Source organism: Callospermophilus lateralis, chromosome 9 (genome assembly GCF_048772815.1).
Source record: "Callospermophilus lateralis isolate mCalLat2 chromosome 9, mCalLat2.hap1, whole genome shotgun sequence".
NCBI lineage: Eukaryota > Metazoa > Chordata > Mammalia > Rodentia > Sciuridae > Callospermophilus > Callospermophilus lateralis.
The window spans coordinates 942,185-961,232 of NC_135313.1; the positions used below are offsets into that span (position 1 = coordinate 942,185).

A 19,048-nucleotide genomic window follows, 5' to 3' on the forward strand; every position below is an offset into this window, starting at 1 on the left:
AACCTTAAAACGTCAATCTGGGGACATGGAGGCTAGAAAGGTTGCCGGCGACCGGGAGGAGGCAGCTGGGGGAGGGGGTGCCTGGTTGTAGAGGGATAGGAGCAGCACGTCCTGTCCAGGGGCTGTTGCACAGTGGGGAGGGTGTGGCCAGCGACAATGTGCAGCTCACTTCAGAAAGTGGGGGAGAGTTTGAATTTGTTTTTTATTATAAATGAGTGATGAATGTTGGAGGAGAGAGAAGTTTGTCCTGATTATTCTCTTAAATACATTACAATGTACTGAAACATCATGTTACTTCCATTAGTGTGAACAGTTTTTATGTGTGTGTTAAAATAAATTTAATTGAAAAATAATAAAGTAAAACATAAATTTAATTGAAAAATAATAAAGTAAAACCTTTGAAAGAACCCAACAAAAGCCGGTCTGACAATTGTAATGCTTACTTGAATTTTAGTCTGTATTAACGGAGCTGGGCCGTCTTCTAGAATCTGAGTTCTTTCTTATCCATTCAATCTATCCTTTTATATTCTGTTTTTCCTCTCTTTTTTTTTTTTTACAATTGTATTGATAAAGATATTTTTTAAATTCTGTATTTTTCTTTGTGTTATTGCAGTTGCAGCGTACTTTTCTGTTCTCTTAATGACTGCCCGTAATCACCACACGTTCCTGTCCATCTGGTCTAAGTGGTCACTGACCGTTGCATGGCAGTGCAGAGACTGCAGACTTGTCGTTTGACTCTCGTTTCTGCTGAGAAGTCACTTGTCAGTCTTACTTTTGGCCTTTAAAAGTGTCATGCTTTTTATCTCTGGCTGGAGTTAGATTGTCCTCTTTGTCTTCTGCCCTTACCACTGCCCCGATCCATGTCGCCTTTGTGTACTCTGCTTTGCGTTTGCAGATTTGATTTTATGGATTGACAAGCTTCAGTAGCTTTTCACAATTCATGATTATTCTCTTAAAATACCACTTTGCCATCATTCAGGCTGCTGCTAAAAACCAAAATGCCGTGGACTTGGAGGCTTTTAAAAAACAGGAATTGATTTCTCACAGTTCTAGAGGTGGGCAGTCCACCGTCAAGGCAGGCTCAGCATCTGGCTCATAGATGGCGCCTTGCTGCTGTGTCTTCTTAGTGGAAGGGCAGGGGGTCTTTCTGGAACATCTTGCAAGGGCACTGGTCCATTCATGAGCACCCCTGACCTAATCACCTCCACCTTCCAGTTTTGTTAGAAATACCGGGGTGCCCCAGGGAATCAGACACATGCTCAGAAGCCCTCAGCAAGGCAAAGGTTTCCTCTGCCGAAGGGCGTGTGCCCGTCCTGGCTGGCCAGTGCCCCTGGGCAGGCGGCCCTCCTGCTTTGGCCCCTAGTGCAGCACTGCCCTTGCTCTGATGGGAGAAGCTCGCGGTTACAGTGTTCACAATGCGCTGGTTTTATAAAAGGAGCAGGGGAAGGGAAGGGCTATAGTTAAAGTGGCTCCTATTGGATCTTACATCCCAATTAAGGCGAAACACTGTATTCTGAGAATGGACTGCGGACTTTCCGCTTCTCCCAGTACCACCACTTTGGAGGTTTGGATTCCAACGTATGAATTGGAGGGACACAAACCCTCAGACTGGGCACCCCCATTCCACGGCTTTCTCTTGGTTCCACTTACATGGTGTTAGGCCATGTCACTGGGACCTCATGTCTATATTTTCCATCTTTTTTCTCTTTTTTCATTTTCTATTGCCTGTCTTCCCATTTGTTAACACTGCCTTCAGTTGTATCTAATCTCTTGAGTTCTTAATTTCAGTTATCACATTTTTTAATTCTAAAATTTTCATTTGATTCTTCATTCATTCCTCTGGGAAAATTCTCCATTTTTCCACTTACTTCCTCTTTTTCTCCTACATGTTGAACATACTGATCATGATGATTTTTAAGACCTGTTTGATTACTCCCAGGTCTGAATCCTGCAGAGGTACATTTCTTTTGTCTGGTCTTTGTGTTTTTATTCTACCTTCCTCTTTGTTCTGGATCATACGGTCCTGTGTCATCAAGCCTTTGTGCTTGGATAGGTACATGACCTGTGAAAACACGGCCCCTCCCTGAGGCCTCGAAAGTCAGGGCCCACTGTGACTTCTGGGGTCCTCCTGGAGGACCTTGAACTCAAGTCTTTTTTCCTAGCAGCACCTGGCCCTGAAGTTTTCTCTTGATTTTCAGAGATTTTCTGCTTAGACTTTTAAAATTCCATCCCACTTGCTGGATTCAGGGGCACAAGCCTGTAATCCCAGCAGTTTGGGAGGCTGAGGCAGGGGGACTGCAAGTGGGAGGTCCGCCTGAGTAACTTAGTGACCCTTAGCAACTTGGGGAGACCCTGTCTCAAAAGTCTGAAGCACGGAGGAGGTACCTAGTGGTAAAGCACCCTTGATTTCAATCTTCAGTATTAAAAAAAATTACCACCCCTTATACCTCGTTCAGAATTTGGCAACTGTCTTAAGGGAGGAACTGGCTGTTGGAGTCTCCGTCTCTTTCCCTGGGATCTTGGCCTCTGGAGCCTGTTTCTCTCGCCATGAGCTCTGCAGGTTCCTCTGTCCCTGGGCAACCACTCTCTGCCTGGGAAGACTCCAGACGCCCAGCCCGTGCTGTGCCTGGAATGCAAATGTGCTGGGATAGTGTGTGGGGTGAGGCTGTGTCCTGCAGCCCTGCTCTGGAATCCTGGCCTTCTGCCCCTCTGCTTCTGTGGCGCTTTAACACTCACGACTTCCCCAGTGCCGTGTGGGCAGCCTGGGGTGGCCACCTCACTCTGCAGTCTCCCTGGTCAGGCGGATTTTAGCCCCAGATGGGAGTCTGCAGCTCCTGAGTGTTCGTGTGGTGCTCCCAGAGAGGAAGTTGTAGCTCCGCTGCTCAGTGTGGACAGCCAGTTGTCCCAAGGCTGGTCTCACCCGGTGCTCTGGGTGGGGCTGACTCGTCTCCCCCTGAGCTCCTGTGGCTGATGGCTTCATAGCCTCCAGGGTCGCTGGGAGGGATTTCTGCCTTTTTTGTTCTTATTTTCAAAAAATCTCTCTCTTATCACATTTCATGGAACATCCTGCTGGGATATTCTGATTATGGGGATCACACTGAGTGGTGTTATGGTTTGGAGGTGAGGTGTCCCCAAAGCTCACATGAGAGACAGTGCAAGACGGTCCAGAGGAGAATGATTGGGTTGTGAGAGTCTTGACCCAATCTGTAACCAGTCCCCTGGTGGGATGAACTGCGTGGTGACTGAAGTGGCGTGGGTGTCGGTGCGGCTGCAGGAGGTGGGCATGGGACGTGGCTGTGGGTATGCATCTGTACATGGGGAGTGAGTCTCTGCTCCTCGGTCACCATGATGTCAGCTGCTTCCCTCTGCCACCCTCCGCCATGATATTCAGCCTCACCTCAAGCCCCAAGGAATGGACCGGTCTTCTAGGACTAAGACCTCTGAAACCGTGAGCCCCCCATAAACCTTCTTCCCTGAAGTTGTTCTGACGAAAACAGTTGGTGTAGCTAAACCGGGAGGACTGAACACTTTGCAGTGTTGAATTGGACCCCTGCTCTCGATGCTTCTTCATTGCCAGTTGTCGCTGTCTCAGAATCTCGCTCTCAGCAGCCTCTCGCTCATGGTCTCTTGGCCTCACAGGCACAGGAACTTGCCAATATCATCAAACACAGGTCCTCAGAAGTGCACCCTTTTGTCCACTCCTGGGTGGTCACTTGTAGATTCAAGAGGACAGACAGTAAGGGACCCACCACAGAGTGCAGTCAGGCTGTGCCCAGTGGCTGCAGGACTGTGTGGGGGTAGTGGCTCAGGCTGGCCAGCGTGCACTGTTGGGCTGGTGGGGGAGGACAGCCTGCCTCTGGCCCGCCTGTGTCGCTGGACTTGTGTGGCCCTGGGCCACCCTGTGCTCCCTCCTCTGTCTGCAGAGATAGTCCTCCTTCCTGACTCAGAGGGACAGCCCCTCAATCCAGATGAGAGTCTGCAACAGTCCAGGAAGGGCACCCTTGTGCCCATTGTCCTGGGGTGAGAGGAGTGGGCAGGGGGACAAGACAGAAGATGGCCTTTCCAGAAGGGGGGCCTGGGGCACTCTCTGGGGGGATTCAAGGAGCCCACCCTTAGCCATTGCTCTAGGTGCCTCTGCTGTTGGGGGCTCACAGTCAACAGACAGCCAAGCCGGTGTCCGTGGCAGTGGGTGTCCTGCTGAAGGAACTCTGCTTCCTGGGCTCTGGCCCCCAAGAGGGACCCTTGCCCTTCCACAGGAGTTCAGTTGCTGTGACTGTCACTCTGCCAGAACCCATCCCTCTCCCTGTTCCTGGGAGCACCGTCCTGACCCGGGACCCTGGGTGGGACAGCCAAGGGCCTGCCCGCAGCCCTGGAGAGCGCTTTCCAACGGCTGTCCTCCCTGTTCTGCAGGAGTTTCCAGTTCTGGGACCTGAGGGGCAGAGTTGCTTTGGGGCCGTGGACCTCCACCCTGTGGCCCAGGGGACTGTCACACAGCGGGGCCCGCAGGTTGCATGAACTGCCCGTGACTTGGGGGTTCCCAGTCTGCTGCCTGCTGTTCTGTGTGACTTGGGCGCAGCTTCAGGGATATCCTTCATTCCTCCTGAGAGGGTCACAGGCAGCAGGAAATGGTGCTAAAGGGAGGCTTCTGCGCCTTGTTCAGGGCCCTGTGGTTCTTTTGAGTGCTGAGCCAAGTGCTTTCAGCGCTTGCTCCTGCTGATGCCGAGACCACACTGTGCCTGGCTGTGGCTACCAACCTGGGCCCAGGGTGGGGCTGCAGTCAGACACCCTTGACTTGGATCTTGGGCTTGTGCAGCCCCCACCCGGGGCTGCATCCTTAGGGGACCCTTCCCCAGGATCCCCAGGACCCCGCCATGGCTCGAGGGTCACCTTCATGCCAGGTGCTTCCTGCTTCTTGTCCTGGGATGGAGCTTCTCCAGGCTCCACACCCCCACGTCCCTGTGCTGCACCCTTTCTCCCTGTCGGCCGCTCCTGCAGGTCCTGCTGGGGTTGGAAGGGAGTGGAGAGGTTCTGTGGGTTCCAGCAGCACCCTGATCTTGGGTCTTTGGATATTGCTTCTAATTTGCATTTTCCTTTTCCCCAAGGTATCTCCTACCCTTGCTGGGGCTCCTGCCACCACTAGGAGTGACCGACAAAGGCCGCAGAGATGGCTGGGGCCTCCGTGAAGGTGGCGGTGCGTGTCCGCCCCTTCAATTCCCGAGAGATGAGCCGTGACTCCAAGTGCATCATCCAGATGTCAGGAAGCACCACCAGTGAGTACTGGGATGTCACTGGTCCCCAGGCACCTTGTGTCTCTGGGTCAGGCCCCTCGGCCAGCCCGGCCCTCCTGGAGCCACAAGCTCCTGGTCACAGTGTCCTGCAGTTGCCGAAGCCCACAGAAGCCGGCTGCCTCCCACAGCTCCCGAGTCTGAGCCAGGTGTGGACAGGCCGCGCTCCCTCTGGGCTGGCCCTGCCTCTTCCAGCCTCCAGCTCAGGTCCCATCTCTCCTCATTGTCACCCGGCCTTCTCCCTGGCATGCCTGTGTTCCCAAGTGACCTTTTATAAGGACACTGATCACAGGATTTAGGGCCACCTTAACCCAGGATGACCATGTTTTAGAAAATAGTGACCTCTCCTCCAAAGACCCTGTTTCCAGATGAGTTCACCCTCGAGGGTCCTGGGGGCACTCCTTAGCTCAGGACAGTACCACTGCCCAGGCTTCCAGGCTCCCTGCTTTCTGCCTTTGGTTGTTTCTCCAGCCTCTCAGCCTCTGGCCAGGTGGCAGGTGGCTTGGGACTGACTGAGTGGGCCCCACAGCTCATCCTCGAGGTGCAGTATGGCAGAGCCTTTCGCCCACAGGGGCTGGGGTGGCCACCTTGCTGGGGTGGTGGCCTCGGCCTCCAAGAGTGAGCATTTGGGCGTCATGGGAGAGGGGTGCTGGGACACTCGAGGTCCCGTTGCGTGAGGTCATCACTGGGTAAATGATGCTCTTACTGGAGTGTCCTGTGACCCAGCTGTGAGCCAGCAGGATCAGGGCAGCCTGCGCCTCCATCCCTGGCTGCAGAGCTTGGCCCAGCCATGCGGAGCTGGGTTCCTCCTTGTGGCCATGTCCTCGCTTTGCAAGAGGGCAGGCTTTGAAGCCCCAGGAAACTTCCATCTCTCTTTGGGTCAGAGCAGGAGAAGTGACCAGTGAGCCCCTTTGCAGGCCCTTGGCTGGCCTGTGATGGCCCCCCGGGCACCTCAGAGGCTCTGCCCATCCTGGGCTGAAGCTAAGGCCAGGTGGGCCCAGAAGCAGGGCCCAGGAAGCAGGCCCAGGAGTGACGCCCGGCTGTGCCCTCAGCCAGCTTGCTGGGACTTACCTGCGCCCCTTTGGGCCTCTGTGTCCCTGCCAGTGTAGACGGTGCTGCTGGATGCCCCCACACCCCACTTCCGGGTTGTTTCTGAGTCCTTCAGTCACTGAGGAAGCTCTAGGGCACGGCCCCTTGTCCTGTCTCGGCTGTGTAGACCGGGACCCTGGGCCCAGGCTGGGACGGGACTCTCCACCCCAGGTCACCCCCACTGGTGCTGGGGAATGGGGTAGCACCTCCACGCCACGGGGAGGTGGTGCCCATGTGCGTTGCCTGAGCCTCCATAGAGGGCCTCCAGCTGAGTGACTCCAGATGCCCGGCCTGTGTCCTCCCAGTTCTGGAGACCAGGGTGGGACAGCGAGGTGCGTGGCTGCTGTGGCCCCATGAGCCTGCCAATCCCCGACCCGGCTCCACCCTCCTCACCTCTTCCCGACCTGCGTCCACTGGGATGGGCCTGATGAGTGAACGGGGGACGCAGGCAGGTCCCAGAGGGCTCCGGTGAGAAGCCACTTGGTGCCCCTTGCTGGCTGGCGTGCCTGGCTGCAGGGACATTCAGACTCCAGGAGTCGCTCCGTGAAGTCGCTACACCGTCTCTGTCCCCTCTGGTGGTCACCTTGTGTGGGCCTCGCCCTGAGGGCCCTCCTCTCTCTCCCTCCTGCTGCTGTTCCTGGAGGCAGCTGGACATGGCCCCCCACAGCCCCGAGGACAGGGCTGTCACGGTCTCACCCATACCCTCCTGCTTGGGGCCTCAGGATGGGAGGGGTCTGCTGCAGACCCCTCGCAGCTCCCGGACAGCACCAGTGACTCTGATGCTCCATGGCCGTCCCTGACCATGGCCTTCATCTTTGTCCCCCTGCCTGCCACCTGTGTCTTCACAGGCACCCTCCTCGTGTGTGTCTGTCTCCAAATGCCCCTTTCTAAGGTCACCAGTTCCATTGGATCGCCCCTGCCCCGCCCAGTGACCTCATCTTAACCAATCACACCTGCTCTGGCCCTGTCTCCCAGTAAGGTCACATTGAGCTACTGGGCACCAGGACGTGAAACCGAGGGCTTTGGGTGGACATGAGCTGAGGAGGACACAGCTCCTTGTTCTTGATCCTGTCACCCTGGTCACGGCAGGTGTCCTGGAGGCCATGCGGTGTCCAGTCAGGCGGGTGGACAAACCTGGCCTTCAGCTCAGGCCTTGGGGCAGAGTCGGGAGGGACTTCCCTCATCAGACTAGATGATGTGACGGCCATGGTCCCCAGGGTGCGGTCTGTCTCTGGCCTGGGGGCTGCAACAGCTCTCTGTCAACCAAGGTGTCTGGGTTCTGATGGGCCAGAGCGCGGTGCGTCCAGTGGCCTGGGGGCTGGGGACCAAGTCCTCTCTGCCCTGGCTCAGAGGACACGGCCTGTTGGCTGAGCCAGCCCCTGGGTGGGAGTCAGAGGGAGGCGTGCTGGGCTCCAGGGGAGCTCCGGGGTCCCTGTAGGCCCCGGTGCGGGGCATCGAGGCCGCTCCTGGCCTGCCCTGGTTTGAAGGAGCCCATTTGGAACACAGCCGCGGTGTCTGGAGCTGGGCTTGGAGCTCGTGGGGGGTGTGGATTGAGGCTTGGTGCCGGTGGTGGGGTGTGTGGATTGAGGCTTGGTGCCGGTGGTGGGGTGTGTGGATTGAGGCTTGGTGCCGGTGGTGGGGGGGTGTGGATTGAGGCTTGGTGCCGGTGGTGGGGTGTGTGGATTGAGGCTTGGTGCCGGTGGTGGGGGGTGTGGATTGAGGCTTGGTGCCGGTGGTGGGGGGTGTGGATTGAGGCTTGGTGCCGGTGGTGGGTGGTGTGCAGAGGACTGACCGTGCTCTGGCCCTAACTGCCGGCCTAGAAGGCTGACAGGGGAGGAGAACCCCAGGTGCCCGCAGCAGGGGCAGCAAGCATGCCACGGCCAAAATGCCCAGTGGAGCCACAGGGTGCCCAGGCTTCTGGGTGCTTCTAGGGCACGGCTGCCAAGCAGGACATAGAGACCCGCGTGGGGGTGTCAAGCAGGCCCTGGACCCCAGATGGGTGGGCTGTGGCTTGTGGTGTCACCTGTCCGCTGGCAGGAGCGCTGTGGGCGACCTCTGCTGGAGGTCCACAGGGGGCCCTGCGGGCATCTGCAGGAGGGTCCTGTGGGACCTGCAGGCATCTGTGGGAGGCAGGGTCCACCACGGAGAGGGGCAGGGGCGACTCGCTGTCTGGAAGGGGCCCTGTTCCCAGTTTGGGAGCCTGGCTTCCTTGGAGACTGCTCCCACCTTGGGGGCACAGAATTCCTGTCCGTGTCCCTCTCAGTGTGTCCCTGACCACCGTTCCCCGTGTCCCCTCTCTGCAGCCATTGTGAACCCCAAGCAACCCAAGGAGACGCCCAAGAGCTTCAGTTTCGACTACTCCTACTGGTCCCACACCTCGGTGAGCCAGGGCTGGGGCCAGTGTGTGGTGATGTGGACACTGGCTCTGGCCAGCTCGCAGTGCGGCCCTCGGGAATCCCTCGACCTCTGGAAGTGGCATGCTCCCCTCTGGTGGGGGGGGACCCCACCTGCTCCCCTGGTGGGTGTCCCTGAGTTGGGCCTGTGCTGCCTCCCGCCAAGGCACCCCCACTGGCTCTCAGCTCTCACCTGGGAGGCAGAGGCCCCTCCCAGGGCAGGCGACCCTCCTCCTGCACTGTCCCTGGACACGGTGGCCATCCTCAGGAACTGCCCCTTCCTCCCCAGCCCGAGGACATCAACTACGCCTCGCAGAAGCAGGTGTACCGGGACATCGGCGAGGAGATGCTGCAGCACGCCTTCGAGGGCTACAATGTGTGCATCTTCGCCTACGGGCAGACAGGGGCGGGGAAGTCCTACACCATGATGGGCAAGCAGGAGAAGGACCAGCAGGGCATCATCCCACAGGCAGGTGGCCGCTGGCCAGGAGGAGGGAGCCGGTGGGCAGGCAGACTGGGAGGTCAGTGGGGCAGGGCAGGAGGCAGGCGGAGGGACACACCAGGAGGCGACGGCTGAAGCTGCTGGCTGGGGCGGGCTGGGAACTGGCTGTGGACAGGCGTCCGGGGCGGGGGGACCAGACGCGAGACACAGATGGCTCCTCAGATGCCACCAGAACCCTGGTCTCCCTCAGTCCAGTGCCACGCCCCCAGCAGGATCTGAGCTGGTTCCTACTCGACCGTCGGGGAGAAAGACGGTGGGAACCCCCGTGGGTGGCAGTTCCCGCCTCATGCCCACGGGGAACGGGGTGACAAGCAGAAGTCTCTCTGAGAGCATCAGGGACTCACCAGGGGACCTGGAACCAGAGGACACCAGCCCCTGGGCTGCCGGCTTTTTTGGTGCCTTCACATTGGGATGTGCGTTGTGACAGGAGGGCCTGGCAGAGCAGTGTCCCCTTGGCCATGGGGGATGGGGTTCCGGGGCCATCAGTCCTCCGAGCTGACTCTCCCTCTGTCCGTACAGCTCTGTGAAGACCTCTTCTCCCGAATCAACGACACAACTAATGACAACATGTCCTACTCTGTGGAGGTAGGGCCCCTGCTGGACACCTGCAGGGACAGTGGGATCCCAGGTGCTGTTCCCAAGGCAGTGCTTTGCCACTGGTCTGCCCTCAGCTTGTCATTGCTTGTCCCCGGGGCCGCCCCGCCGGCTCCCCTGTGCGGTCTTGTCCCCGGGGCTGCCCCGCTGGCTCCCCTGTGCCGTCTTGTCCCCGGGGCCAGCTGTTGAGTGAGTGGCTACTCGGCCCCTGTGCTGGAACGGGCACCTGGGGGCTGCCTGGCCCTGGTGTGACCGGGGTTGTGTGCTGTGGGGAGCTGGCCCCTGACGGTGTGGCTGTCCTGCAGGTCAGCTACATGGAGATTTACTGTGAGCGTGTCCGTGACCTCCTGAACCCCAAGAACAAGGGCAATCTGCGTGTGAGGGAGCACCCGCTGCTGGGGCCCTATGTGGAGGACCTGTCCAAGCTGGCTGTCACCTCCTACAATGACATCCAGGACCTCATGGACTCGGGGAACAAGGCCAGGTGGGCATGCTCCTTGCCCTCCGCTCTCGCCATGCCTGACACTGTCAGTCCCCAGGAGGGCCACCTTCCCCTCTGCCCAGCTCTTGGGGCACCCGAGGGTCCCTGTTGGGGTCTGCCTGGTGGCCCTGATTTCCTCATGAGTCTGGGCCATCAAGGGCATGTGCCAGCCTGGGAGAGACCCAGACCCCCTTGTTCCGGGGACAGTCACCTAGGTGACGGCTGCTTCTCTCTCCTCCAGCTGAGGGCTTGGTTCTCTGTGGGTGCTGGCCCCTCCGGCAGGGCCAGTCTGGGTCCCCCAGGGCAGCGCTCTGATAGCCCAGGGGCTCTGAGGCTGTGAGCGCTGCCCTGCCCTGGCTTCTCCTGGACACTCTGGGTGTCTGTGACCCCTGTCCCTCTCTGCCGCAGACTCCCCTCAGGCCATTGCCTAGTCAGCCGGCTCCTGGGTGGTGCTGGCCCACCCTGAGCCCTCTCACCGCCATTCCCCAGGCAGCCTCTTGGCACCTGGTGACTGAGTCTGGGGACATTCTCTGAGGTCCCTGGCAGGTTGGGGCAGTATGGGAAGCAAACCCCGGCCCTCTCTGGCAGGCTTGGGCCTCCGCTCTGGAAGGGCGCACTGCTGGCCCTGGCATCTCCCGGGCATGGGGTGGGCTACTGGGCTCTCTGGAGAGGAGGGCGTGGGCAGGAGGGTGGGATGTGGTGGACATACTCTTTCTCTTCCAAGGGGCTTTCTCCCACCAGGGCCCTCAGGACCTCTGCCCTGCTGGGTTCCTGAGCCCCTGGGAGCAGGGGGCACCCCTCGGTCAAGGCATCCCTGAGGTGCCAGGCACCAATGAGGGACAAGGACCCCCATGGTGGGCAGTGGGAAGGCTGAGCAGGAGGCTGGCAGGAGGCACGGTCACCCCTGCCTGGCCCGAGCAGCCCTGCAGCCGGCTCCTACCATGGGTGGCCTGACATGGGACAAGAGTGATCTTGTGTGGCTTCCTGCTCCCAGGACGGTGGCGGCCACCAACATGAACGAAACCAGCAGCCGCTCTCACGCCGTCTTCAACATCATCTTCACCCAGAAGCGCCACGACGCAGAGACCGACATAACCACTGAGAAGGCGAGTGAGCCCAGGCAGGCGCCCCCCAGAGCAGTGGCCCTGGTCAGGCAGGGCAGCACAAGGACCCAAACCACACACTGGCCTGTGCGATGCGGGCACTGCCCTCTGGTCTGCCACCTGGTGTTGGTCCCAGTGGGGTGCTGGCCAGTCTGGGAGGCACCTCATCTCAGCCTGGGGGTGGCCTGGGTGTGGAGGGGATCGGGGTTCAGGGACCGGGCCCTCCTCCCTCCACCTCCTGCTGCTGGGCAGTTTGGGTGGGGACTGTGGGGGTGTCCCAGGCAGCACCAAGGACAGAGGTGGGGCGGCAGGGCCAGTTAGTAGTCAGAGATGCCCGTGGGCTCTGGGCAGGCGGGCAGGGCTGCGTCCTCTGCCTTCACTGGGAGCCGGGCCCTTACCAGGAGCAGGGGCTCGGGCGGGCACCAGCCTCTTCAGCTAGGGGCGCCCTGCCTGAGGGCACAGCCTGCCCACTGCCCCGTCCCATGTGCCCTTCCCACACACCTCAAGTTCTCGGTGGGCCAGTGGGCACCCTCTCCTGGCCCTGTATCCAGGGGCTCCTGGAGGGGGAGTGGGCAGGCCTGGGCCTCTCCCTGCCTGCCTCCGACTGTGCCCCACCCCTGAGCCCTGTCCAGGCCTCCTCCAGTGTCCTCAGAGGGGTTCCCCGGCGGCTCAGGGTCTGCTGAGGGCCTGTATGAAGTGGGCTCAGGCCCTGGAGGTGCTGGGGGGTCACCTCAGGGCCACCTCCAATTGACCCCTTGAGGTACTAAGAGGAAGCTCAGGGAGGCCAAGGGGGCTGGGACCAGAAGGAGGGCATGGTCAGAGCCCAGGCAGACGGCCGCTGGCTCCTCCTTCACTGGTCAGGGCCCTGAGGGTCCCTCTGTGTCCAGGCCTGTTAGACAGCCAGTGGGCCTGCCTTTGGTGTGGCTTAAGAGCAGCTGGGCCTCCCTGGGGTGGGCTGGCCACCACTATGGAAGCTCTGTGGGAGAAGCTGACGCATCTGCCGTTGCAGGTGAGCAAAATCAGCCTGGTGGACCTGGCCGGCAGTGAGCGGGCGGACTCCACGGGGGCCAAGGGCACGCGCCTCAAGGTAGGGCCAGGCTGCTGTGCCTCGGGGCTCAGCCAGTGGGGTCCAGTGTCCAGGGAGAGCTGGGCAGGAGGGTCTGGCTGGGGCTGGAGGCGTGGGGCCACAGCCTGGGCGGGGAGTGGGGGACCCAGCCAGAGCCGTTGGCCTCCAGTGGCCCGAAGGCCATTCCTGCTGCCCTGCTTGAGTGAGTGAGGACAGAGGCTCCGGCTGGAAGCCTTCTCCACGGTCCCCCGTCCTCACACCAACCCTGCGGGGATGGGCTGTGCGCTGGCCTCCTGTGAAGACAGGCTTAGTGTCAAGAAGGAGCGCTTTTGGTTTCCGGAGGGCCCCTGGTCCCCGCCATGGCTTGATAGTTGGGAGCAGCCCTGGAAGTGGAACCTGGTGAGGACAGGGGCACTGGTGCAGGGTGCTGTGGCACTGAGAAGAAATGGTGGCCAGACCCTAGTGGCCCCTGGGGTCGGCAGGCAGAGGGGCGTCTCTGCCCGCACCTTCCAGGCCAGGCCCTGGAGCCCACCCGGACCACTTTCCACCCACAGGAGGGAGCCAACATCAACAAGTCCCTGACCACCCTGGGGAAGGTCATCTCCGCCCTGGCCGAAATGGTGAGCTGGCCCCCGGCTTCAGGGCTGGCCTGGTGGGAGGTACTGTGTGGGCCCCTCCCTCTGATGCCGAGAGGACATGGGCTGTTGCTCTCACTCCCGCGTCTGGAGAGGTGGCCGTGGCCCGAGGGACAGCCCAGAGACGGGCAAGGCTGGACTTGGAGTAGTGACCCCTGTTCCTCCCTGGGCCTGCAAGATGGGGGTGTGCGGCTTTCCTCGTGGTCCTTCCGAGGGAAGTCCACCATGGCCGTGCTGAGCATGTGGAGGGCATGCTAATGGGAGGGCAGGGGTCAGCTCCCACTGCTGTTGGCCCCGCCCAGGCCACCCTCCAAGGAGGAGCCACAGCCTGGGAGGCGAGGGACCAGGCTCTTTGGCCCCTGCAGAGCCAGCAGCACCCACCCTCACCAAGACACCCAGGCTGTGGACAGAGAAGGACCACTGTCCAGAGAACCCAGCCAACTGAAATGGCGGGGGGTGGGGAAGATTGCCGGTGACAGCTGCCTGGTGACACCCGTAGTTTTCCGTTGTCACTCCAGCTCAGGGTGGCCAGCCTTGGTGGGTGGTGGGTGATGGCCACCGGGCATGTGCTCAGGCCTCTTGCTGCCCTCCTGCCCTCTGTGCCTACCAGTCCTCCCCTCTCCACGTACTCTGGGGCCGCAGCCTCAGCCCAGGTCCTCAGACTCTTTCTGTCCTCTCTCTTTTCAGGACTCTGGGCCCAACAAGGTAAGCGGCTTCCGTCAACCCCAAGGGCAGGAGGCTGGAGGCAGGGCCTTGGCCCAGCCCCTGTGCACACCTCAGCTGGGCAGCCCCCCTCTCTTCCCTCAGCGAGGAAACACACCAGCCCCTCCGAGCACAGAGGGGCGCAGCCCTGCCTTCTGGCTCCACAGTGCAGTGGGGAGGTCGGTGGTAAACAGCAGCCACAAAGAGATCCCTAGGGAGGAAGGGCCATGGGTGACCGCAGGAGAGGCAGTCCTCAGTTGGCTTGGATAGGGAGGCTTCCTGGGGAAGGGGCCTGCAACAGAGCCTGAGCCATGGGAGGGAGCACCTGTGCCCTGTAGTCGGAGGGGACAGAGCGAGATGCACAGGTGGGCAGAGTTGCTGGTGGGAGGACACGGGAGAGGCATGTGTGGAAAGGTGTGAGGAATTAAGGAAGGAAGTCCATGAGGAACTCTGCAGGAAGTGCGCAAGGGTGTGTGTGTGCAATGGGGTGAGGCGTGTGAGTGCTGTGGGCAGCTGTGAAACTACGCATGACAAACCAAGGAACTGTGCAAAGAGTGTGTGAGGATCTGTGAGGAGCCATGAGGACCTGTGTGTGAAACTGTAAGAAACTCTGAGGATCTGGGTGAGGATCTGTGTGAAGATCTGTGTGAGGATCTGTGAGGATCTGTGTGAAGATCTGTGAGGATCTGTGTGAGGATGAGTGTGAGGATCTGTGAGGACCTGTGAGGATCTGTGTGAGGATCTGTGTGAGGATGAGTGTGAGGATCTGTGTGAGGATCTGTGTGAGGATGAGTGTGAGGATCTGTGTGAGGATCTGTGTGAGGATCTGTGTGAGGATCTGTGAGAGGATCTGTGAGAGGATCTGTGAGGATCTGTGTGAGGATGAGTGTGAGGATGAGTGTGAGGATCTGTGAGGACCTGTGAGGATCTGTGTGAGGATCTGTGTGAGGATCTGTGAGGATCTGTGTGAGGGTCTATGTGAGGATCTGTGTGAGGATCTGTGTGAGGATGAGTGTGAGGATCTGTGTGAGGATTTGTGAGGATCTGTGTGAGGATGAGTGTGAGGATCTGTGTGAGGATCTGTGTGAGGATCTGTGTGAGGATCTGTGAGAGGATCTGTGAGGATCTGTGTGAGGATGAGTGTGAGGATGAGTGTGAGGATCTGTGAGGACCTGTGAGGATCTGTGTGAGGATCTGTGTGAGGATCTGTGAGGATCTGTGTGAGGATCTGTGTGAGGATCTGTGAGAGGATCTGTGAGGATCTGTGTGAGGATGAGTGTGAGGATGAGTGTGAGGATCTGTGAGGACCTGTGAGGATCTGTGTGAGGATCTGTGTGAGGATGAGTGTGAGGATCTGTGTGAGGATCTGTGTGAGGATCTGTGTGAGGATCTGTGAGAGGATCTGTGAGGATCTGTGTGAGGATGAGTGTGAGGATGAGTGTGAGGATCTGTGAGGACCTGTGAGGATCTGTGTGAGGATCTGTGAGGATCTGTGTGAGGGTCTATGTGAGGATCTGTGTGAGGATCTGTGTGAGGATGAGTGTGAGGATCTGTGTGAGGATTTGTGAGGATCTGTGTGAAGATCTGTGTGAGGGTCTATGTGAGGATCTGTGTGAGGATCTGTGAGGATCTGTGTGAGGATCTGTGTGAGGGTCTATGTGAGGATCTGTGTGAGGATTTGTGAGGATCTGTGTGAGGGTCTATGTGAGGATCTGTGTGAGGATCTGTGTGAGAATGAGTGTGAGGATCTGTGTGAGGATCTGTGTGAGGATCTGTGAGGATCTGTGTGAGGATCTGTGTGAGGATCTGTGTGAGGATCTGTGTGAGGGTCTATGTGAGGATCTGTGTGAGGATCTGTGTGAGGATCTGTGAGGATCTGTGTGAGGATCTGTGTGAGGATCTGTGTGAGGATCTGTGTGAGGATCTGTGTGAGGATCTGTGTGAGGATCTGTGTGAGGATGAGTGTGAGGATCTGTGTGAGGATCTGTGAGGATCTGTGAGGATCTGTGAGGATCTGTGAGGTCCTGTGAGGATCTGTGTGAGGATGAGTGTGAGGATCTGTGTGAGGATTTGTGAGGATCTGTGTGAGGATGAGTGTGAGGATCTGTGTGAGGATCTGTGTGAGGATCTGTGTGAGGATCTGTGAGAGGATCTGTGAGGATCTGTGTGAGGATGAGTGTGAGGATCTGTGTGAGCATCTGTGAGGATCTGTGTGAGGATCTGTGTGAGGATCTGTGTGAGGATGAGTGTGAGGATCTGTGTGAGGATCTGTGTGAGGATCTGTGTGAGGATGAGTGTGAGGATCTGTGTGAGGATCTGTGAGGATCTGTGAGGATCTGTGAGGATCTGTGAGGTCCTGTGAGGATCTGTGTGAGGATGAGTGTGAGGATCTGTGTGAGGATTTGTGAGGATCTGTGTGAGGATGAGTGTGAGGATCTGTGTGAGGATCTGTGTGAGGATCTGTGTGAGGATCTGTGAGAGGATCTGTGAGGATCTGTGTGAGGATGAGTGTGAGGATGAGTGTGAGGATCTGTGAGGACCTGTGAGGATCTGTGTGAGGATCTGTGTGAGGATCTGTGAGGATCTGTGTGAGGGTCTATGTGAGGATCTGTGTGAGGATCTGTGTGAGGATGAGTGTGAGGATCTGTGTGAGGATGAGTGTGAGGATGAGTGTGAGGATCTGTGAGAGGATCTGTGAGAGGATGAGTGTGAGGATCTGTGTGAGGATCTGTGTGAGGATGAGTGTGAGGATGAGTGTGAGGATCTGTGAGGATCTGTGAGAGGATCTGTGAGAGGATGAGTGTGAGGATCTGTGTAAGGATCTGTGTGAGGGTCTATGTGAGGATCTGTGTGAGGATCTGTGTGAGGATCTGTGTGAGGATCTGTGAGGATCTGTGTGAGGATCTGTGTGAGGATCTGTGTGAGGGTCTATGTGAGGATCTGTGTGAGGATCTGTGTGAGGATCTGTGTGAGGATCTGTGAGGATCTGTGTGAGGATGAGTGTGAGGATGAGTGTGAGGATCTGTGAGAGGATCTGTGAGAGGATGAGTGTGAGGATCTGTGTGAGGATCTGTGTGAGGATGAGTGTGAGGATGAGTGTGAGGATCTGTGAGGATCTGTGAGAGGATCTGTGAGAGGATGAGTGTGAGGATCTGTGTAAGGATCTGTGTGAGGGTCTATGTGAGGATCTGTGTGAGGATCTGTGTGAGGATCTGTGTGAGGTCCTGTGAGGATCTGTGAGAGGATGAGTGTGAGGATCTGTGAGGATCTGTGTGAGGATCTGTGTGAGGATCTGTGTGAGGACCTGTGAGGATCTGTGAGGTCCTGTGAGGATCTGTGTGAGGATGAGTGTGAGGATCTGTGAGGATCTGTGTGAGGATCTGTGTGAGGACCTGAGCATCTGTGAGGATCTGTTTGTGCATGGAACTGTGAGGAACCTGCCCTCGGTCTCAAACCTGCTGCCAGTGTCTCAAGAGCTTTTAAGGTTTATGTCCTTTGAGCTGGTGGGGTTCCTCCTGGGTCATCCTAGAGAATGGCGGGGGTATATGCCCAGAGAAATGGCACAGCCCTCGGATGGCACCCAAGTGCAGCTCCATGGTGTGGGCACCAGGGGACGGGGCCTGTCTGCTGGCCACAGCAGTGCTCATCTGACTCTTCCCAGCCAGTGCATGGAAAGCAGGTGGAGTGGAGAGTCGCTGGACACCACAGTTAGTGAAGTCAAGCCAGCTTGCAGTGCCCATGAGCTACCGTTCCCAGCAGCCAGTGCCCGGGGCAGGCATGAACCCGGGAGATGGTCTTTGCCTTAGAGTGGGGGAGAGACTTGGGGTGCTCCTGCTGGGGGGGGAGGGCAGTCTAGCACAGGGGGCTGTGAGCTGGCTTCTGGAGGACAGGAGGGACTTGGGTGGGAAGAGGGTGTCCTGTGGCGGGGACAGGGAGGCAGAGGTGCGGCGGAGGGCACGGGGCTCAGATAGTCTTGGCCACGTGGGGCTTTTCCCTTGGTCAGAGTTGCTGGTGGGCTTCAGGGGGGCTTCAGGGGGGGGATGGGCTCAGATCAGTCCCAACGCGGGACGCCGTGGCCAGTGATGCCCATACTTCTGGGCTCGGGCCCAGCCAAGTGGCCCAGACGCAGCAGGGACGGACCAGGAAGGCCCTGAGGGATTGCCAACTGTCCTGATTCTAGCCCAGGGTGGAGGTGCCAGCAGGGGGCACCCAGGGCTGGAGAGGCCTGGGGACAGGCGGCCAGCTGACCCTATCCTGCCCTCACCCCGCCTGTGGCTCTGTGCTCCCTCCTCCCTCTGCTGCCCTCCTGGGCCCGGGCTGACCATGGACGTCCCACAGAACAAGAAGAAGAAGAAGACAGACTTTATCCCCTACCGGGACTCCGTGCTGACCTGGCTGCTCCGCGAGAACCTGGGTGAGGACTGGCAGTCAGCCTGTCCCCAGGGCCCTATGTCCTACCAGGGGCCATGCCATCATCCCACCTGGGAGGTCCAGCCACCAGGCCTCCTGCCCTGTCTGGCTGCCCACAGTGCACTGTGCAGGCCTCGGTGAGGCGGCTACCCGTAGTGCGCACCCAGGGCCAGTCCAGGAAGCCAGGAAGCTACAGAGCACTGGCCCCCAGCTCCTGCCGGTGAATCTTGGTCCCCACCTGTGACAGGGACCTGGGACACGGAGGTTCTGGAGAACCCTGCTTGCTTGCTGGGATTTGAGGGGCTGCTGCAGATTTGCCCTGGCCCCCATCTGCGTCCTGAGCAGCGAGAGTCCCAGGGAGATGAAGATTGGGTGTGCCTGACATGAACCCTGTCCCTCCCAGAAATGACTCTAGGGTGCCCCAGCTGAGTGTAGCTGCAGAGCGGTGCTCAGGAGGTAAACTGAGTCTCGGGCCGACCTGGTGAACAGCGGGGGCTCCTGGCCTCCCCAGTCGTGTGCGGGACATGCAGACCCTGGTGGCCTGGCTCTGCACCCCACGACCAGCTGGACTGGCGCCAACGCCCCTGTCAGGCAGCTCTGCCCCCGGGAGAAGAGGGCAGGTGGGCCCCACAGTGGGGCAGAGGTGTCATAGGAACGGCTCTCCTTTCACGGGACACAGGGCCATGCCAGCGTTAGCCTAGTGTGAAGCAGAGGGAGATCCCCTATGCACCCTTTTTGGGGCCTGACATGGCACTTTGCCCAGGCCCTTCTTGCTGTCACCTCCAAGT

General features: G+C 58.9%; 1 protein-coding gene across 1 annotated transcript in view; it reads left to right on the plus strand.

The window, feature by feature from the left end:
- Window positions 1–19,048, plus strand: part of Kif1a (kinesin family member 1A) — an 88,286-nt gene that overhangs the window by 17,494 nt on the left and 51,744 nt on the right. The window contains exons 2-11 of the mRNA XM_076866347.2: window positions 5,103–5,270; window positions 8,678–8,754; window positions 9,057–9,236; window positions 9,789–9,854; window positions 10,169–10,347; window positions 11,339–11,450; window positions 12,457–12,534; window positions 13,068–13,133; window positions 13,836–13,853; window positions 18,189–18,264. Coding sequence (XP_076722462.2) covers window positions 5,165–5,270; window positions 8,678–8,754; window positions 9,057–9,236; window positions 9,789–9,854; window positions 10,169–10,347; window positions 11,339–11,450; window positions 12,457–12,534; window positions 13,068–13,133; window positions 13,836–13,853; window positions 18,189–18,264 — 958 coding nt within the window. The 5' untranslated portion in view covers window positions 5,103–5,164. The remainder of the gene's footprint in view (window positions 1–5,102; window positions 5,271–8,677; window positions 8,755–9,056; window positions 9,237–9,788; window positions 9,855–10,168; window positions 10,348–11,338; window positions 11,451–12,456; window positions 12,535–13,067; window positions 13,134–13,835; window positions 13,854–18,188; window positions 18,265–19,048) is intronic.